Source organism: Aythya marila (assembly GCF_965140915.1).
Source record: "Aythya marila genome assembly, chromosome: 2".
Classification (NCBI taxonomy): domain Eukaryota; kingdom Metazoa; phylum Chordata; class Aves; order Anseriformes; family Anatidae; genus Aythya; species Aythya marila.
Window position 1 is genome coordinate 129319935 of NC_139043.1, and position 18126 is coordinate 129338060.

At 41.9% G+C, this 18126-nt stretch overlaps 1 protein-coding gene across 2 annotated transcripts; it reads left to right on the forward strand.

Moving 5' to 3' along the window:
• Nucleotides 1-2517: 2517 nt before the first annotated feature.
• E2F5 (E2F transcription factor 5) lies at nt 2518-18045 on the forward strand. 2 transcript variants are annotated; one of them, XM_082753365.1, is made up of 9 exons: nt 2518-2733; nt 9180-9289; nt 9935-10096; nt 11297-11340; nt 12601-12665; nt 14289-14556; nt 15264-15464; nt 16210-16254; nt 17607-17742. In XM_082753365.1, exons 1-9 carry the CDS (start codon nt 2590-2592, stop codon nt 17714-17716), a joined length of 1149 nt encoding a protein of 382 aa, XP_082609491.1. In that variant the 5' UTR covers nt 2518-2589; the 3' UTR covers nt 17717-17742. The 2 variants fall into 2 exon arrangements, with proteins under 2 accessions (XP_082609491.1, XP_082609492.1); XM_082753366.1 differs by lacking the exon at nt 2518-2733 and adding an exon at nt 2803-3992 and having other exon boundaries at nt 17607-18045.
• Nucleotides 18046-18126: the final 81 nt, after the last annotated feature.

The following is an 18126-nucleotide window of genomic DNA, read 5'->3' on the forward strand; positions in this document are numbered from 1 at the left end:
ATTATAATGTCATATTTGTTGATACACCAGGTGGAGCTATTTCTTCCCACCTTGCAACTCACAGTAGTTAAAGCAGAGTCAGGTAGCACAAGTGACAACAGAAGCTACTAACCTGATTTCAGTATCAGCTTGTTCTGAACCCCCAAATGTGCACTGTAATGTTGTATAGGTAATTTTGTTTTTGAAAAAATAATGCTAATAACAGGCCACAGACCTTTGGTTAATTGTGCGAGGCCTGTTGGGCTTGTTATCAACTTGTTACGAGAACTTGCTGTGTGAAGCAGAGGCTGGAACACCTGCCTCTTGTTATGAGGCACAGCTTAAGCATGGGATGGTAGCAGAGGCCTTGAAAATATGGGCACAAGCTGAAGCAGAGGCTGCAGCACCACCAGCAACTCACAGCTGCTGCTATCTTTTAAAAAGCACAACCTTGGGAGATGGGAAAAGACTGCTTTTGCTTTAAGAAAGGAATCTGCAGTGAAGAAAAAAAAAAAAGGTGGAGGTCAAGGGCTGGGAATTGTTCAGACATTGTGTACTGCCTTATAAAAGAGGAATATCCTAGACTTGTGGGAGGGGGCAGAAAGAAGACAACCCGCTTTGGTTCTGGTTCCTTCCATTCAAGGGTTCCTGCATCTGGACACTGAGACCAGCAAGGAGCAGAGGCATCAGTTCTTACAATGGGTCATTCACTCTCTGGTAATGCACTTTCCCAGCTAATGTATAAGTGTAATGATAAAGGGCTGACTGCTTTGAATCTATGTAATAACTGATAATATGTAGAAATGAATACATGGGGTAACAGCAAGGAGCAAGAGCTAATGCAATTGTGTGTCAGTCTAGTAAATCTTGCTGTAAAGTTTAAAATTAGCTTAATTTATTTGTTGCCTACTATCACAATAATCTCTTGATTCCATGATAAAAATATCTCAACACTACCTAAATGCAGAAGAAAATGTCTTCTCATTCTTAACTTGTGCTCTGCACACGGGCTTCTTCAGAAGCCACATTATGTGAAGAAATACTAATCTGGAAAACTTTCTATAACTGTTACATGAATGTCACATAGAAAGGTTGCAGTACTCACGGAGCACTTCAGAGCGTTTTCTGTTACGACTTTTACGTGTTTCTTTGGGCGCTTTTCTTACTATCTGACAAGGTTACACTTCCAGTGAAATAATTGAATACGGGGGATGTACCAGCAAGGTAAAAGAACTTCTTTGTACCCTAATTTGATTTATTAATGTCAGCTTCAGATTTTTTCCCTCCAAAATTTTAATTCTGAAATTATTTCCTGATTTTGTCACAGGGAGTATTTACTGCTTTTCACCGTAACTCTTATTGTTCTTTGTTCTTGGCTCAGAAATCTCATACCATAGCACTTGGGTATGTACGTGCCATAGTAGTGTTTGTATTGTTTGGTTTTCATGGGTCTAATTCTCCCTCTGGCATTGTTTCCCTTTTTTTTTTTTTTTTTTTTTTTTTTTTGTCTTTTCCAATACTATTTCCTTCTTGCAGTGCTTCTCTAAAATCCCCAGTGTAGGAATTCTAAAGCTTCTCTACTTTTAACATAACAATGTAGAGAAAAATGCTTATCTGAATGGAGACTCCTGACACACACAGTCAGACACCAGTGTGAGGGACAAGGTAAGCATCCCCTACTGGCTGTGCCTTTGGTTGGAGCATCACTGTGCCCTGTGTCTTGTCTCACCTGAGTGCTCCAGCAGCTAGGGCTGAGCTGGGGTCTGAGAGCCAGGGAGGGCTGCTGTTTTTTGGGGGCTACAGGTGCTGTGCTGGTTGTGAAGGGCTTCAAGCTAAGTTTCTCAGCTGCTAGAATCAGAGAACAGCTCAGGTTAAAAGGGACCTTAAACATCACCCAGTTCCAGCCCCCCTGCCATGGGTAGAGATACCACCCATTGGACCAGATTGCCCAGGACCTCATCCAACCTGGCTTTGAACATCTCCAGGGATGGGGCATCTACAACGTCTCTGGGCAACCTGTGCCAGTGCCTCACCACCCTCACAGTGAAGAATTTCCCCTAACCTCTAATCTAAATCTCCCATCTTATAGTTTAAAACCACTTCCCCTTGTCCTGTCGTTATCTGAGCACAGAGTCACTCCCCATCTTTTTACAAGCCCCTTTAAGTACTGAAGGGCCTGAAGGAGGTCTCCCCGGAGCTTCTCTTCCCCAGGCGGGCCACCCCCGGCTCCCTCAGCCTTTCCCTCTAGAAGAATTGCTCCAACCCCTCGACCCCCTTCCGGCAGCAGCCCGGGCAGGGGCACTCCGCGTTCACTAAGGACGCAGCTCCGGCGCCCACACCTAACCCAGGCGGCCCCGCCTCGCCGCGGACAAGCCGTGGTACTGAGGGGGGGACCCCTCGTCAGGCCCCCACGCACACACCCCCCAAATGCCCCGTCCCGGTGCCGGGCCGCCCCGCGGGCCCCACCACGCCGGTGTCCAGGCAACGGCGGCCCCGTCACTTCCTGCGGCGCCGCCCCTCCCGCCGCAGCCCCCGGGCCGGCTCCGTTCCGGGCTCGGGCCGTTGCGGCGGCGGCCACACGTGGCGCGGCCCCGCGGGCGGGCGGGCGGCATGGCCGCGGCGGCCGAGGCGGGCGGCGGTGGTGGCGGCGGTGGTGGCGGCAGCAGCCGTCACGAGAAGAGCCTGGGGCTGCTGACCACCAAGTTCGTGTCGCTGCTGCAGGAGGCCAAGGACGGCGTGCTGGACCTCAAAGCGGTGCGCGGCGGGCGGGCAGCGCCGTGCTGCCGGGGCTCCGGGGCCCCGCGGCGGGCCCTCGGTGCGCGGAGGTCGCGGGTGCTCGGCTGACACAGCCGCGGGGCGGGGGCCCCTCGCCGCTTCTCGGGTCGTGAGGGGAGCGCCGGGCTGCTGAGGCCGGTGGGGAAGTCTCGAGGCAGGCTCTGATGCCCTCGTGGCACTGGCAGCACCGTGCGGGACGGTGGGGGAGACTCGGGTCTTCCTCAAGTAGGTGTCGGGAGAAGCAGCAGCAGGCATCGCCCTGGCTTATCTCGTTGAGATACAGGTTGAAGTAAGGCGGTGTTTGGTCGGCTGGCTCCTCGCTGAGGATCTTAGCAACGTGCTGGCTTGGTGCTCACAGCCCTTTCTGGACAGCTCAACTTATTTGTTTGCTAGGTTTTAGGGCTCGTGGAGGCAGTCCGTGTGCTCGGAGCCTTTTTGCACATCCATGTGCAGAGAGCGAGCGCTTGAAACCTTCCTGTGGCTGGTAAAGCTGTCCAGAGGGAGCTGGGAAGATGCTGACAGGGGCTGTAACCCAGCTTAGCTATGCTGGGGGCTTGGGTGATTCGTGCAAGTTGGTTAATTTATTCACATTTAATTTGCCTCTGTCTTCACTAAAATGTACCTAAGCACTCCACAAACTGGGGATTGTTGTGTGGCTTATTCCATCTGTCAGGTCAGTTTGAGAAGCAGAAAAAAAACCTCCACATTTGGAAGACCCTGGGCCAAAAAGCTTGGCTTAAAGAGCTGATGAGGGCGGATTTGAACAATAAAGTTGAACTGTATGACTAGATGGGACTGACATTTCTGTCTCCCTCTTGTGAGTAAAGGGAATTTTGCCATTGAAAGAAAATGGTAGTGCTGATGGTAAAAGCGCTAGTAACTCTAGTAACGCTAGAAAAGTAAATGGGTATTGCAAAAATCTTAAAAAGCCCTGTTCAGAACCTTTACTGGAGACTGGTTTCTGAATTACATGGCATGTTGGATTTTTTTTAGTAAATACTAACTGAAGTGAGTAAATCGTTAAAGCTTTCATAAACAGTCAAACCATACATTTCTGTAACCTGCTATTTCTCATAAATAAGTCACGCATCTAGGAACAAAATGAACAGCAGCACGCATATCATATGGTGGTGTGCTTAGGAAACCGAAGAACAGAACGCTCTTTGAAACGAAACAGAGAGTTCCAAGAAATGATTCATGCAGTGAAGATTTTCAGATGTCTCTTATCCTATTTACAGGTATTGACCATCTGATGTCTTGCAGCTGATTAGTGTTTCTGTAGCAAAATCGTAAGTGCACTGCGAAGAAAATACAATTTGGAGTTATTCAGTGTACTTTCAGCTTTGTGATTTAGCAACTGAGAATGAAAGGCAGTGTTACAGGATGTTTCCTGGTGATCTTTGGATACGTCTGTGGTTAAGCAGTCTGTAAAATGATACCTGGGGGCACGTGTGCTGACCCATTAAGAAATGGTAGTGGCACGTTGTCCTGTGCGTGCGTGCTCACTGCTTGCTGTTGGTGCACGGAGCCCTGCGAGTTCTGCCTGCTGAACTTTGGAAGTGTTTCAGGGCTGGATGACTCTTCACTGCTAACACCTTGCTTCCACTCCCCTGAGTTGTTAGGATTTTCTTTACTGGGAATTTAGTTTCTGCGGTTCTCATTCTTTAAATTAAACAGCTGATCCTGAACAATTGCATAGTAGTCACTGAGTAACCCTGTATAAGCAAATGTAGTTAAGGAAATAAGCTTCAAACACTATGAGATGGAAGGGAATGAAAGTAAAGTCCCTGTGTTCAGCAACCTGCCAATTGCAGGAAAGGGAGAAATATTAAAGATGAGTGAGTAAGAGCTAAGTCACCTGCAATGCATCCCAGCGCACAGTATGTTCCTTCTTTTCAGCAGCATTCTAGTGCTTCAGCTTCAGTTTCTTAAGTAGACTTGGCTTACAGCAAAATGTCATTCCTGTTATACTCAGGGTTAAATATTGTTTCTGATTAACAGTGCAAAGTGTCAGACACTCTAAAATAACTTGCTTGCTACTGACATTTATCCTGTTCTGCTAAAGGGACAGAAAACATTGCAAATGTGGGAATAATAGGGGATTTTGGATTTGCAGCCACTGCTCAGATGCTCTGATGAGGCTCTCATGTGTCTGGAAATTCCAAATTAATAAAGGAAGTCCAAAAAAAAAACCACAAGCAAATGACAACAAAAACTACCAAGGACAAAATTTTCAACTAAAAACATACATGTTGTTTAAGTGTTTAATACCTGATGCATCTACCTGATGTAGAAAACGAAAGGAGAACAACTCAAAGGAGTTGTCAGGTGCCTAGGAAGTGCAGATTTAAGAAGCCAGTTTCTTATGTCACTCAGATGATGTAGTCAGGGAAGCGTATGGTAACAAAACTGGAAAAGACACTCCAATTACCTAGTCCGCTTTCCTGCTGTCGCTGCTACCCTCAGATTTTAACTTTACTGCATTTGATGTCTGATCAAGCATTGGATATTTACTCTGTAGGAACCAGAACAGTACTGAACTTCTGTACTGGTGAATTCCCTAGGTTTTCCGCAGTTTCTAATCTCTGTTCCCTTTTATAAAGACTTTAGTCCATTAGCATTTTAGCCACCGTAACATGTTAAACTCCATTTTTGTGCTAGCCACAGGCCTCATGTGTATCTCGGCAGCAGTTGCTTCCTTAGAGACCACAAGCTACACAGAGCTGTTTGTTAACCTCAACATCAACTCTGCCCAGTTAGCCTGGGCATGCACCTGCCTTTAGCAATGCATCGATCAGGAACAAGTAACAACTGCTTTAAACTTGCCCTATTCCACAGGAAAAAAGAAAAAAAGAACAACAAAAAAAACAAGCCTGCTTGTTCAATTTTACAGTTGTTTAATCTTTATGCATGCAGTGCTCTCCAGAAGTCTTACACTGGTTGCCAAACACACTGTTCAGTTTCAGACTCCGTCCAAGCTGTTGACAGTCGTCTTTGGGAGAAGGCTGTTGTCATCTGCTGCGGGCACAGTCTGTAAGATGCAGCACTTCTTTCATTTGACACAAGGAGAGCGAGCACGCATTGCTGACTGACCCTTCTGTGCTGTTAAGCTTCTCAGTAATGACTCTGCCCCAGTGCTCTGGCAAATTCCTGTAACGCTAAATGTGCTGTGCTCACTGGTAATGCCCAGTGCCTTTTGTCAGCTCCTAGGGAGCAAAGAAGTTGGTGCATGAGAATGCACCTCGACTCTATTATCCTCCTTCTGTTTGTTTGGCTTATTCCTGGGCAGGGCTTTGTGTGTGTGCACACATGCAACTCAAACTGTGCTGAACAGCACGTTATCTGTATTGCAAAAGTTGCATGATCTGAGTACGCTTGGAATCTCAAGCATTGTGACAAGTGTTTTTTTTTCCCAGATCACAGAATCACAGAATGGTTTGGGTTGGAAGGGACCTTAAAGATCATCTAGTTCCATGCCCCTGCCATGAACCATTCTGTGAGACAGCCATATAGCACTTGTCTTGGATACATACCTGTTCAAATTGTGAGGAGATACTAAGGAATGAGTAGAGTGTAGCACCTTTATGTTAAAAAGATTTTATGAAGCTATTCCAAATTCGAATTATCCAGAGAAAGATACGTGGAAGCTACACCCAACCATTTCAGCAGAGCCCTCGTGGTAGATGTGCCTCTGTTGTGCTGATTGGATCTGTCTCAACCATTTGACATAAGCTGAAAATGATAAGTTTTAAAAGTCAGTTTAATCAGGATGTTGAATAGCTGCTGATTAAGTGTACGCTGTGCATTCTTTGCACAGAACAATGTAGGGATCTTGTAGAAATATGAAAAATTGTGCTACTGTGAAATATAGAGGGAGGTGATTGTCCCGCTCTACTCCACGCTGGTGCGGCCTCACCTCAAGTACTGTGTGCAGTTCTGGGAACCACAGTACAAAAAGGATGTGAAACTATTGGAGAGTGTCCAGAGGAGGGTGACAAAGATGGTGAAGGGCGTAGAGGGGAAGATGTATGAGGAGCGGCTGAGGGCACTTGGCCTGTTCAGCCTGGAAAAGAGGAGGCTGAGTTGGGACCTCATCACAGCCTACAGCTTCCTCACGAGGGAGAGTGGAGGGGCAGGCACCGATCTGATCTCCTTAATCACCAGTAATAGGACCCACCAGAATGGTGTCAAGCTGAGGCAGGGGAGGTTTAGGCTAGACATCAGGAAGAGGTTCTTCCCTGAGAGAGTGGGTTGCACACTGGAACAGGCTCCCCAGGTAAGTAGTCACTGCTCCAAGCCTGTTGGAGTTTAAAAAACGTTTGGACTGTGTACTTTGTCATATGGTCTAAAATTTTGGGTAGACCTGTGTGGTGCCAGAAGTTGGACTTGATCCTTATGGGTCCCTTCCAACTTGGGGTATTCTGTGATTGTATGATATGTTGCACAGGCAGCATCAATTTTGTCACTTCCTAGATTTTGAAGGCTTTACTTGCCATTTTTGTAAACAGTATGTATGTGTGCCATTAAAATTTCAGGCACGTACCTGCTGATATGAGTGGCTTGAAGAGCCTGTGTTCTTGGAGAACTAAAGCATGCATTTTATATGCATTTACATGTGTTTGTTTTGTTAGATTTTTACCTGACTGTTAGAGAAGACCATACAAAAGATAAATGTTGATAACAGTGTCAGTAGAAACACCGTTTAGTAGGTATGCCACTGTTGAGAATAAGGAACAGTATTTATACTTCATGGCTATGAGAACATTTTTTTTTTTTAATCTTCATTCTTCTTCCTTTTTATCCTTTAATTTCCCTTCTCTAGCAAAACATTCACCAATATATTGGATGACTAAGTCCTAGTAATTAACTTTCTAATAGGAAAATGTCATTTCTTTGGAAGATTAGTGAGTTTGTTTATGGTTCAGAAAATACTGTTAAAGGAGTAATACGGACTTTGCTATAAAATGCATTCAATTTTCCTTCCACATTTTTGTCGTCTCAGGTTGTATACAGGCTCCTTTGCTAAAAGCATTGATTTATTAGCTACTTGGACAAACTGAAATAAATTTCTGTGTACCTATAGAAGAAATTAGTTGGCTTTAACCCATTACTTCAAATTTGGAAGCCAGAAATCTTTGCCACTTATCCTTCTCTTTTTATTTCTTTTAATCCATTTAATACAATTATATTTTACATATCTGAGCATCCAGAGTAGTTGCAGTCAGACTCCCCCTTGCTTTTCTATCCTTTTGTCTAATACTCACTAAACCTGAGGCACTTTACAACATCAAAAAGAGGAGGATATGGAAGGCATGACTAGCTCAGTTTTGCTATTTTATCTTAAGCCTTTGTATCAAATAAAAAAAAAAAAGTCCTCATGAGCAGAATTACAAATGATTAAGTGGCCTTTCCTCTGACTTGGACTATGCTTTGCTTTCAGTGACATGCTGTGACAGCAAGTAGAAACACTACATAGCTAGCCTTAGCTGAAAAGAGAAATTTTTTGTCGGGGGCAAGCATTGGCCTGAGCTGCGTGGGGGTTCTGGCAGCCATGAGGCGGCTCTTGGTGCGTGCTACCACAGGCAGAGCGGGCAGCTGCCCACACGGTGGATTCATGCAGTGAAATGTTACAGAAACATAGGATCAGTTAGGATGAAAAAAAAAACCAAGATCATCAAGTTCCGCCATCAGCTTAACATGACAAGCCCACCACTGAAACATGGCCTCAAGCACCATTCCCACATGTCTCTTAAATACCTCCAGGGGTGGGAATGCCACCACCAGCACCATTTCAGTGAAGAAATTTTCCCTGATACTCAGTGTAAACGTCCCCTTGCACAACTTGAGGCAATTTCCTCATGTCCTATCACTCGTTCCCTGATGGTGGCTTATATATAGGACAGTGCTGGCTTACAGTCATGCAGCTCTCCTTCAGCTAGTTTGGGAAACTACCCCCAAATCCCTCCATATCCCAACACAAATTGACTCAGAGAGTATCAGCAGAGGGGATGATGAACTTAACATGCAGTTGGCCTCAGAGGCTTGTTCTATTGCAGGGTATTGCCATCTGCCTTCCCTACTGTTTCCTAAATTGTAGAAGGGGCACTTCAAGCTCCTGTGTGCAGGTGATAGCGTGTGGTGCAGGTGCTGAGGGCAGTCTTGGCAATTCGCGTGAGCTCTTCTGCCTGGTGAGGGTGGCCCTTGGACAAGGTGACCCTTCCTGGCAATCCCTGCAGCCACAGGAGGCCACTCTTGCCAGCCATTTGAAGCAGATGCTATGAGCACCCAGCTCTTGAAGGGCTGAACCGTCTCCCTTCAGAATTATGTTAATTACTATTTGGCATGTTTTTGGGGAATGACTTATAGTGTGTGTTGTTTGCCCTCAGCATGCAGGTTACTGATACTCATTGCTCTTCTCTTCATAGGCTGCTGATACCCTTGCTGTGAGGCAGAAGAGAAGGATTTATGATATCACTAATGTTTTGGAGGGGATTGATCTCATTGAGAAGAAGTCAAAAAACAGCATTCAGTGGAAGTAAGCTTCAATTCTGCATTTCCTCATATGCTCAAGAGCAACAAAAATTGCCTCCTTCCACTTCTTCTGACCAGTTAAGACAGAATAAAATTAACATTAGGCTCACCAATGAGCAGTGCAACATTTTGGAATGACAGTGAAGTTTTAAATGAACTTTATTTGTCTTATCTTTAATTTGCATCTTTGATACGTAGAATCAGGTTTAAAACATATACCAGAGATGCTTTCATGAAACTTGGAGTGCTACTTTATAACTAGCATTCACACTAGCTAAATCTGGGAAGGTACTGGGTGACAGTATTTCCACCTACCTGCCCACGTGCATTGCATGCCTATTTTCTCTTCGGTTCCTGAAGATGAAAGTATAACTGAAGAGTTAAGAAGGAGGTGAAGGAGATCTGCAAACCATCTGTAATGGAGAAGAACCTACATTCCAAAAGAAAATCAAGTTGGGTAGAGGGAAATTCTAAACCTGATCTGAAGTTAAAAATGTTCATTTTCTGTTAAAGCACAGCCAGGCACATAAATGTTCGCTTCCTTTATGTTGAATATTAGTATATTTTCAAATTACTGGAAGCATACTTAGGAAATGATCTTTTAGATTTTCATTTCTTGTGGTTTCACGAACCTTTATACCTTTTTAAGAGGAGTAGGTGCTGGCTGCAATACAAAAGAAGTAATAGACAGGCTGAGGTATCTTGAATCCGAAATTGAAGATCTAGAGCTGAAAGAGAAAGAATTGGATCAGCAGAAACTGTGGCTACAGCAAAGCATCAAGAACGTTATGGATGATTCTACAAACCACCAATATCCTTTTCAACAAATTGTGTGCATCTTGGAACTAGTATTAAAACAGCAGTTAAAGCATAGGTAGAGGGTAAAGCACACTGTTATCCATTTCATTCAGAAACAAAGAAGGCCTAAACTTTTTTTTTTTTTGGTTCAAAAAGAAGAGTATAAATCATGTTTACATGACTTTTTAAGCTCTCTGATTGTATGAAAGGTAACCTGAAAATAATATAGCACATGTGTATACAGCAACAGTTTTTAAGCCCACAGTATAATTCTGGTTTAAAATGAATTGTATTGCCTTCACGCACTTGAATTTGTATTTCTTAGCGAATATGTGAATCTTTTTTTTTCCCTGTTACTTCCTTCTCTTGAAAAGATTAAGCTATCATCCAAGGATAAATTGAATTAACAAAGTCCTGAAGCTTGTTTCGTTTGGAACTGGAAAACTATCCTGTGTGTAAATACTCAATAAGCAGAGAGGTCTGCCTATATTGCTTGTAATTATGTGTTTATCTGTCTTATAAAATATTGACCAAGTATTGAGATTTGGAACAGGAAAATGCCCTTCTTATTGGTTGTACCAGTGCTAAATACTCAGCGTTACTTGCAGTTGCTCTGTAGAAACTCTACCTATAAAATGGATTTTATAAGAAATGAGATTTAAGTAAGATATGAGGAGAAACTTATTACTGGGAGAGCTAACACAGGAATTGATCCCCCAGGGAGGTGATGGAATATCATCTATCACTGGAAGTTTTCCAGAACAGGAGAGTCAAACACCTGTCTGGAATGTCTTAATAGTTGATCCTACCTTGGGGCAGGGTGAACTCTCACGTCCCTTCCGGCATATTTTTATGTGATTTTGGGACATCCCAGTACATTGTTGAATTCTATAGTGTCAAGTTGATGAGGTAAATGGTATTCTTAAAAACAAGATTTTACATGTTCTCTGTTTAAAAAGAATCTCTTGATTCAAGCTACTCAGACTCTTTTCTTCTGGTATTTTTTTTTACGTATATAGATTTTTATTTTTTACAGTGTGGAACGGTGTTATTTTTTAAATAGCTATTCTGAACATCATAAATCATGCCTTGATTACACCTCTGAGTACCAGTAGTAAGTTTATAGTTTAGGCTCAGTTTGGACAAACTTCTCTTAAAGGGTAAGAAATCATGCATTTCATGCATTAGAAAAATGTTCCTTGACATAAATTACATTTTCATATGTCACCCATGAAGATATCTGTAACTGCTTCAATGGTGAGTTGTTTCTAAAAGCTGTATTTCTTAAAGTGAGGGATTTTCTGATCTTTCTATTGAAAGCTAACTTGCTAGCCTGCTTTTTCCCTGCGAGTATTTTGAATTTAGAATAAGTGTTCAGTAGTGATCAGTAGTAAGTAGATGCCTCTCACAGTCTTCACGACCAATGAGTTCTGGCATTTTCTAGTTGTAGTCACGGAATGGATGGAATAGAAGTTCAGCTGTTTTCAGAGTACTCTTTTTGGTTGTCTTCTGTATTCATACTTTGTAATAGCTTGTCTCTAGCTCTAACAGAACCAGGGAGAACCATGTTGACCCAATTCACCAGATTTCATAAAAGTTTCTGGTAGCAGTTTCGGTCAGAGGGAATTCTTCATATTATACAAATGGAGCCAGCTGAAGTTTGAAGATGGGACTTGGCTAAATCAAAAAGATTCTTGCTGTATGGGAAGTTTGAACAAATTGCCAAGATTTGCTAGCAGAAATTCAGAAATGTTTGCCCTGGACATCCTTTCCTGATCCTGAGTTACTCAATGGAAGACTGTTGCTCAGCCTCCAGCTTTGCTCAAAATCATCTTTTTGCCATAAGGAAGGTTGGGTTTGTTTTTGAATTAAAAAAAAAATAATGCAAGATTAGACTACTGTGGAGTTTAACATAAAGAAGCTGTTGTGGAAAAGAGTTAGTTACTGCAAAATATGGAGGAGGCATTTAGTATTCCAGTCACATTTTACTTCATGTAAATATATCTCAGGTAGCAAAGGAGCATTATTCCAAGTTATGGATGAAGAGGAATTGATGTGCAGATAAGGCATGTTGTGCAAGTACTGTCAATGTAATTGTGATCTCCTAACTTTAACCAGTAAGTTTTAGTGCACGTAGTACGCCACTAGTGAGTTTTATAGTCAACTGTTACAACTGAGTTGTATATGATGCAGAAGTTTTGAGCTTAGACACTTGGAAATGTTGGCACTGAAGACAATCATTAAAACATTTTCTTGCTTTCTTGTGTAGCTTCTCTTCAAAGCCGTAAAGTATGCTGTATCAGAGAGCTGGTGTAGCTGAAAAAGAAGCTAGTTAAATATTGGATCTTGAAACTTATAGAGACTATGCAAGTCCCATCACAAGTTTATTTATGCTGGAATTATGCAGTCTTTTAAGAGGCCTTAGAGAATTTTCCTATCTCATTCGAGTAGATACCATGCAAGATGTACGAAAAATATGCACAGTTAACACTTTCTTAAAAATTGCTATTTAACCAGGAGACACACTTCTAGCAATTCAAGCACCTTGTGGTACACAGTTAGAAGTACCTATACCCGAAATGGTATGTACTGATTTCTTGTTTACCTAAGTATTCTAGAAGGATAGTGGAGAAGAAGAGCTACACTAGAGCTGAGCATTTCTCTCTGTATGAGAGAAAAATACATATATATATATATATATATATAAGTTGGTCTTGGTTGAGAATGGAGGGGCTGGGTGGGAAAAAGTGTTTTTTTTGTACACCTATACTAGGTGTACAAAAGAAAGAGTAATGGTAACTGTTGTCTCATACCGAAAACAAGTCATAATAGTGTTTTTTTGCCCCTCTCTTCTCTCTTATTCTTAAAAATTGCAGCTTTCCAAATTGTGTATAATTGTTATGAATTCCCTTCAGAACTAATTAGCAGTGACTTTTATTTGTCAAATTTAACATTTATTGTATGGCTAAATTATGTCTGTTACAGAAAAGCCTTTTAGGTTTAGTTGTAGTTTTAATTTAGATGTAGGTTGTGTTCAGTCACGTGGTACTAGACTGGGTAGGGAAACACAGACTGCAGACTTCTTTTTAGCCTGAGGGCTTTAATGAGCAGGATTAGAGTAGAAAGCCAAACTACTTACTTCTATCCATCTTTTAATCGTTTTTATTGTAAGGCTCAGTTTTAAATAGGGTTGGTATCTTACATAGTTGGGAGAGAGCGTTGAATGAAGCATGATAGCCACTATACTTGTAGAAGAAGTTCACAAGATAAGTTTTAGAAGCTATTTTTAGTAAGGCTAAACACAGTCTGGTATCATAATAACATCCAAAGCTAGGACTGTGAAGCTGGTCAAGTGGTACTGGATCTTTGTCCGTCTGTGCTGAAAACTGTTCAAGCAACGGTGTGGTTCTCTGTGTGACCAAAGCAGTGATGCATCTGTTTTGGCTTTTTGTTGAGGACAAGAACAGCTGATTTTAGTCGTCCATTGACAACTTGAAATTGGATTGTTTTGCTTTGGGTCCTCTCTGCCCAGGCACCTTTTCCACTTTTCTCATCCTCGTTTTTTCTTGAACATACTTGCTGAAAACCTGCTTGCTGGATTAGCCACTGTGAGCCAGTGATCTCAATTAGCTAAGAAAATTAGCTAAGAATTGTTTCTGCTGACTTATGATCCAGTGTCTACTCGGTTTGAGTGAGATATTTAACTGTTGTGGGATAGTCGGTCCCAGAAAAGATCATTCTAAAACTCCTTGTAAGAGGAAGAAATTTAAATGCACAGAAATCATTATTTATGTTTTGTTACTGATAAGCTGCAGTCTTGCTACAAGTTTAATGTAACTTGAATTTATAACCTAAAGACTTTGAAAGATAGTATATCTGTGTCTTCTGTATCTGTGCTGTGGCCAAGTAAATGCATAGCAGGTTTGTAATCTGTTTCCTGTTAGATCATTTGTATTTTTTTTAAATATTTTTGTTTTTCATGTCTCCATATGATCTGGTAAGTTTATGCCAATTATTGGTTCTTCCTAGTGTTTTTACTAGAAGAGCACAATCTTCTGGAGGTAAAAGGTGCATCAATCTGAGAATTCTATTCAAACATCTTCATTAGTTACTATGAGAAATAAGTCTGTGCAGTTACTGTCGTATTTTTGTACAGTTTGAAGTTCTAAAGGAATTTTAACTTTCTTAATGCACCACCTCTACAGGGACAGAACGGACAGAAGAAATACCAGATCAATCTTAAAAGCAATTCAGGACCTATTCATGTACTGCTTATAAATAAAGAATCAAGCTCCTCCAAGCCCATGGTGTTTCCAGTTCCTCCACCCGATGATCTTGCACAGACCCCATCTCAGCCTGCAGCTCCAGTGACTCCCCTTAAACCTACTACAGCTACTCAAAATCCACCAGAACAACATGGTCTTAACCAGGGACAACAGTTGCCACAAACGTCAGTTGTGGACACGCCATCAGGTGGGTTTTTTCCACTTAAGATGGGTGAGGGAGGACTGGGGGTAGGAAAAAAACTGTTAGAAAAGCTGATAGATAAAGGAAAGGCAGATCTACAATTTGCATAGAAGTGCAGGTGTCTGTTAAGAAACCAGCCCGAGGGCTTACTAACAGCTTTCGGGAGGTTCACGGAAAAGCCTCTTCCTCTTCTGTCCGCTATCCAGTGAAATAGATTCTCCCCTTGTAGCTTATCATCTTATATGAAAGAGGTTTTGAATGTGATCCTGTTTGTTAATCTGAGATGCTTTTCCAGAATGCAGCGTGGAACAAAATTGCCAACCTCTGATGGAGTATATGGTTTGAACATGTACCTTTTAATGAGACATAATATAGGCACCAGTTCCAGCTTTTGTGCTATGAGGTCACTTACCTACTTCCACATAACCACAGTGAGAGGCTCCCTGAGTATCAGGTCTTCTTTCATATCAGTAGTAGGGTAATAAGGAAATACATGTATTTAAGAAAATGCTGTCGGTATTACAGACTACATTTCTGTGGGGTCCTGATTAAATTGTGCCTTTGAGTTTGGAATGGGGAGTAGATAGACTCCTCTCACCTTGTCCCAGACCTTGGCAGTGTTTTTCTCAAGAGATAAAGCCAGGTGTAGGTGCTTTGTGTTTTTTTTTTTTTAACCACAACAGACTATATAATGTGCCTTCCTGTCTTTGTAGAAAGCAGTTTGCAGCAGAACAGTACAACTCCAGCAACTCCTTATTCCAGCCTTCCAGATGCAGTGTTGTACCCCAGCCTTTCAGGAGATGTCGCCCAAGCTACAGCTAGCTCAAATGACTATCAGGGTTTGCTCCCTTTGGACGTTAACTGTATTCTCAAGCCAAACTCATTCGACATAGCAAAGATGGATGAGCCCACAGGTAGGAAGAAAGAGTTGATATTTCAATGTTTTTATTGTTTCTTGAGCCTTTTTTTTTTTTTTTTGACCAAGTTACCAATGAGTTGCACAGAGGGAAAGATTAGCACTTTTCCCACAGAGATGACAGGCCTTTTTTTTTTTATTGTTATTCTAATGAAGCCATTGAGCCAGGTCTAAGTAGCAAGCTCATTTTCTGCTGCTATCAAATATGCTACATATTGCACATGGCTTTAGGGCTATAAGCTATCGACTGTACAGCATGAGGAGAACAGGAGATATTTATTAGGAAAAACTGGGGGATACAAAGATATTTTTTGTATACACAGCATGCTGTCTCCACAGCTCCTACAGTGGGGGTTGGCCTGTTCTCCCACGTGCCTGGTGACAGGACGAGGGGGAATGGGTTTAAGTTGAGCCAGGGGAGTTTTAGGCTAGATGTTAGGAAGAACTTCTTCACTGAAAGGGTTGTGAGGCATTGGAACAGGCTGCCCAGGGAAGTGGTGGAGTCACCATCCTTGGAAGTCTTCAAAAGACGTTTAGATGTAGAGCTTAGGGATATGGTTTAGTGGAGGGCTGTTAGCGTTAGGTTGGAGGTTGGACTCGATGACCTTGAGGTCTCTTCCAACCTAGAAATTCTGTGATTCTGTGATTCAGTGTGCACATGAGCCATGCTGTACTTCTGCAATTCAGTGTTATAATGCGGAGAATCTGTTGACTTCCATAAATGCATGCTCCTGTTTTCACAGGAAATATCAGTGGGGATATTATTGATGAACTCATGTCTTCTGATGGTAAGTATTTAGTATCTTTACTTGAGGCTATTAAAAAAGTAGTAGCATGTCTTTTGTATGAACAGCACTCTTAGGAGGTGTCTGTTAAGTCTCATGCCAAGAGTCAGTATGAAACTACTACTTTCTCCTGTACTGCCTCCTCTATCCTTGTCATTCTTGTCTTTGCACCCCTATCCATTCCCTGCAGCAGTTTGATTTAACAGTCAAAATCTGAAAGTCTTAATCCAGCAAGTACTTACATGCATGAGTAACCCAGCAGTACCTAATTCTGGAACAAAGAACAGGTTGATGACTAGAGTGCTGCCTTTTTTAAAAAAAAAAAAAAAAAGCTTAATACTAATCTTCCTCAGGCTTCTTCTAGGAGCTTTGATCAGGTATTTCAGAAGATACTTACATGCCTGCATGATGTGTGGCCAGGTCTGTTACACTGGCAGAACAAATCTAACCCTTTTCTGGTCTTGCATCTTCATGGCCATATGAATGCAGAACTGAGCCACAGCTAGTAATTTCATTTGTTCCATGCCTCCCTCCGTGCTGTATCTCACAGACTGCAGGCTGCCAGACAGAGGTGAACTCAGCTGGCTTTGTTCCTCTCTCCCGATAACTACGCTGCTCCGTGAGCAGCCTGTGTTAATATCTGCCCTTCAAAAGACAAACCTGCGGCTTATCTAGAAAGAACCATGCAATTACAAGATTCACGAGGGAAGAGTGGATTATGTGGACGTACCAATAAAATACACAGCTAAAATAGAAATAATCTCCTCTTTTAGAGCATGTAGCACATTCCCAGCTCTTTTGCATTAGATTAGTGTTGCTGCAGTACAGAATGAGGGCTAAGGCTTCTCTTGCATTCCTCAAAAATGGCCTCAAGCCCATGCATGAAATGCAGTGCACAGAGAAATGGACAGCCTCCATTTTTCATCTGTACAATAGGGAAAATGGTAGTTTATGTATCTAAAATAATAAATACTTGAAGATTGATACATACAGTACTGTAACAGGAAGAAGGAAGTGTAAATATAAATGATGGAAACTTGATAAAATTTTGAAATCTGCTCAGGAGCTCCTTTGCTGCAAAAGCAGAGATTATGTCCATATTCCACAGCTATCATTCCACCCCAGCAAATTTATGTAAAATACTAAGGAAAAAGATGTGGACATGTCACTTATTGCGCCTGTTTGAAGGCAGTACAGGTATTCACAGTATGTATCCTAGCATACTTGTCAGACTATCAAGACAGTATTTTACTTAAGGCTAACCCTGGCACTGCTGATGACAGACATACTGAATTATGAGCTAGGGCTGATATTCCAAGTGTTTTAATTTAAACTAAACTATTCCTGCTTTACAGTTTTTCCTCTCTTACGACTCTCTCCTACTCCCGGAGATGACTACAACTTTAACCTGGATGATAATGAAGGAGTCTGTGATCTCTTTGATGTGCAGATACTAAATTATTAGATATTGTGTCAACCAGACTACTTATCTACCTCTAACTATAACATTCTAGACTTCTTCATAACCTAAGTATTTGAATAATGAATGTATAACTTCTTAGTTCACTGACTCTGGGAGTATATTTCCTTTTGCTTCCCTTAATTACTTCACAAAACAAATTCAACCACCAGAAAAAAAGGGCTTTTTTCAGAATTGTGACACGTTTTTTCATCTGAGCGTCCTTTGTGTAATCCAATGATTTGGAGTTTTCTTTTGTAAGGAAAGTGAAAATGCTTTATAGCCTTTTGATCATTTTTTTTTTAAATGATTAGGCTTTGCTCAGTTATCAGCATTTTCTTTGAAGCTTTACTGCCAAGAAGCTTTCTATATCTTTTTGACCTTTCAAACGATTTTGAAGCTTTCACTGCCAAGCT

Coding starts and splice junctions, on each gene's coding strand:
- E2F5 (XM_082753365.1), top strand. CDS start 2,590: ATGGCCGCGGCGGCCGAGGCGGGCGGCGGTGGTGGCGGCGGTGGTGGC. Junction 14,557..15,263: donor AGTTGTGGACACGCCATCAG/GTGGGTTTTTTC, acceptor CTGTCTTTGTAG/AAAGCAGTTTGCAGCAGAAC. Junction 16,255..17,606: donor TGAACTCATGTCTTCTGATG/GTAAGTATTTAG, acceptor CCTGCTTTACAG/TTTTTCCTCTCTTACGACTC.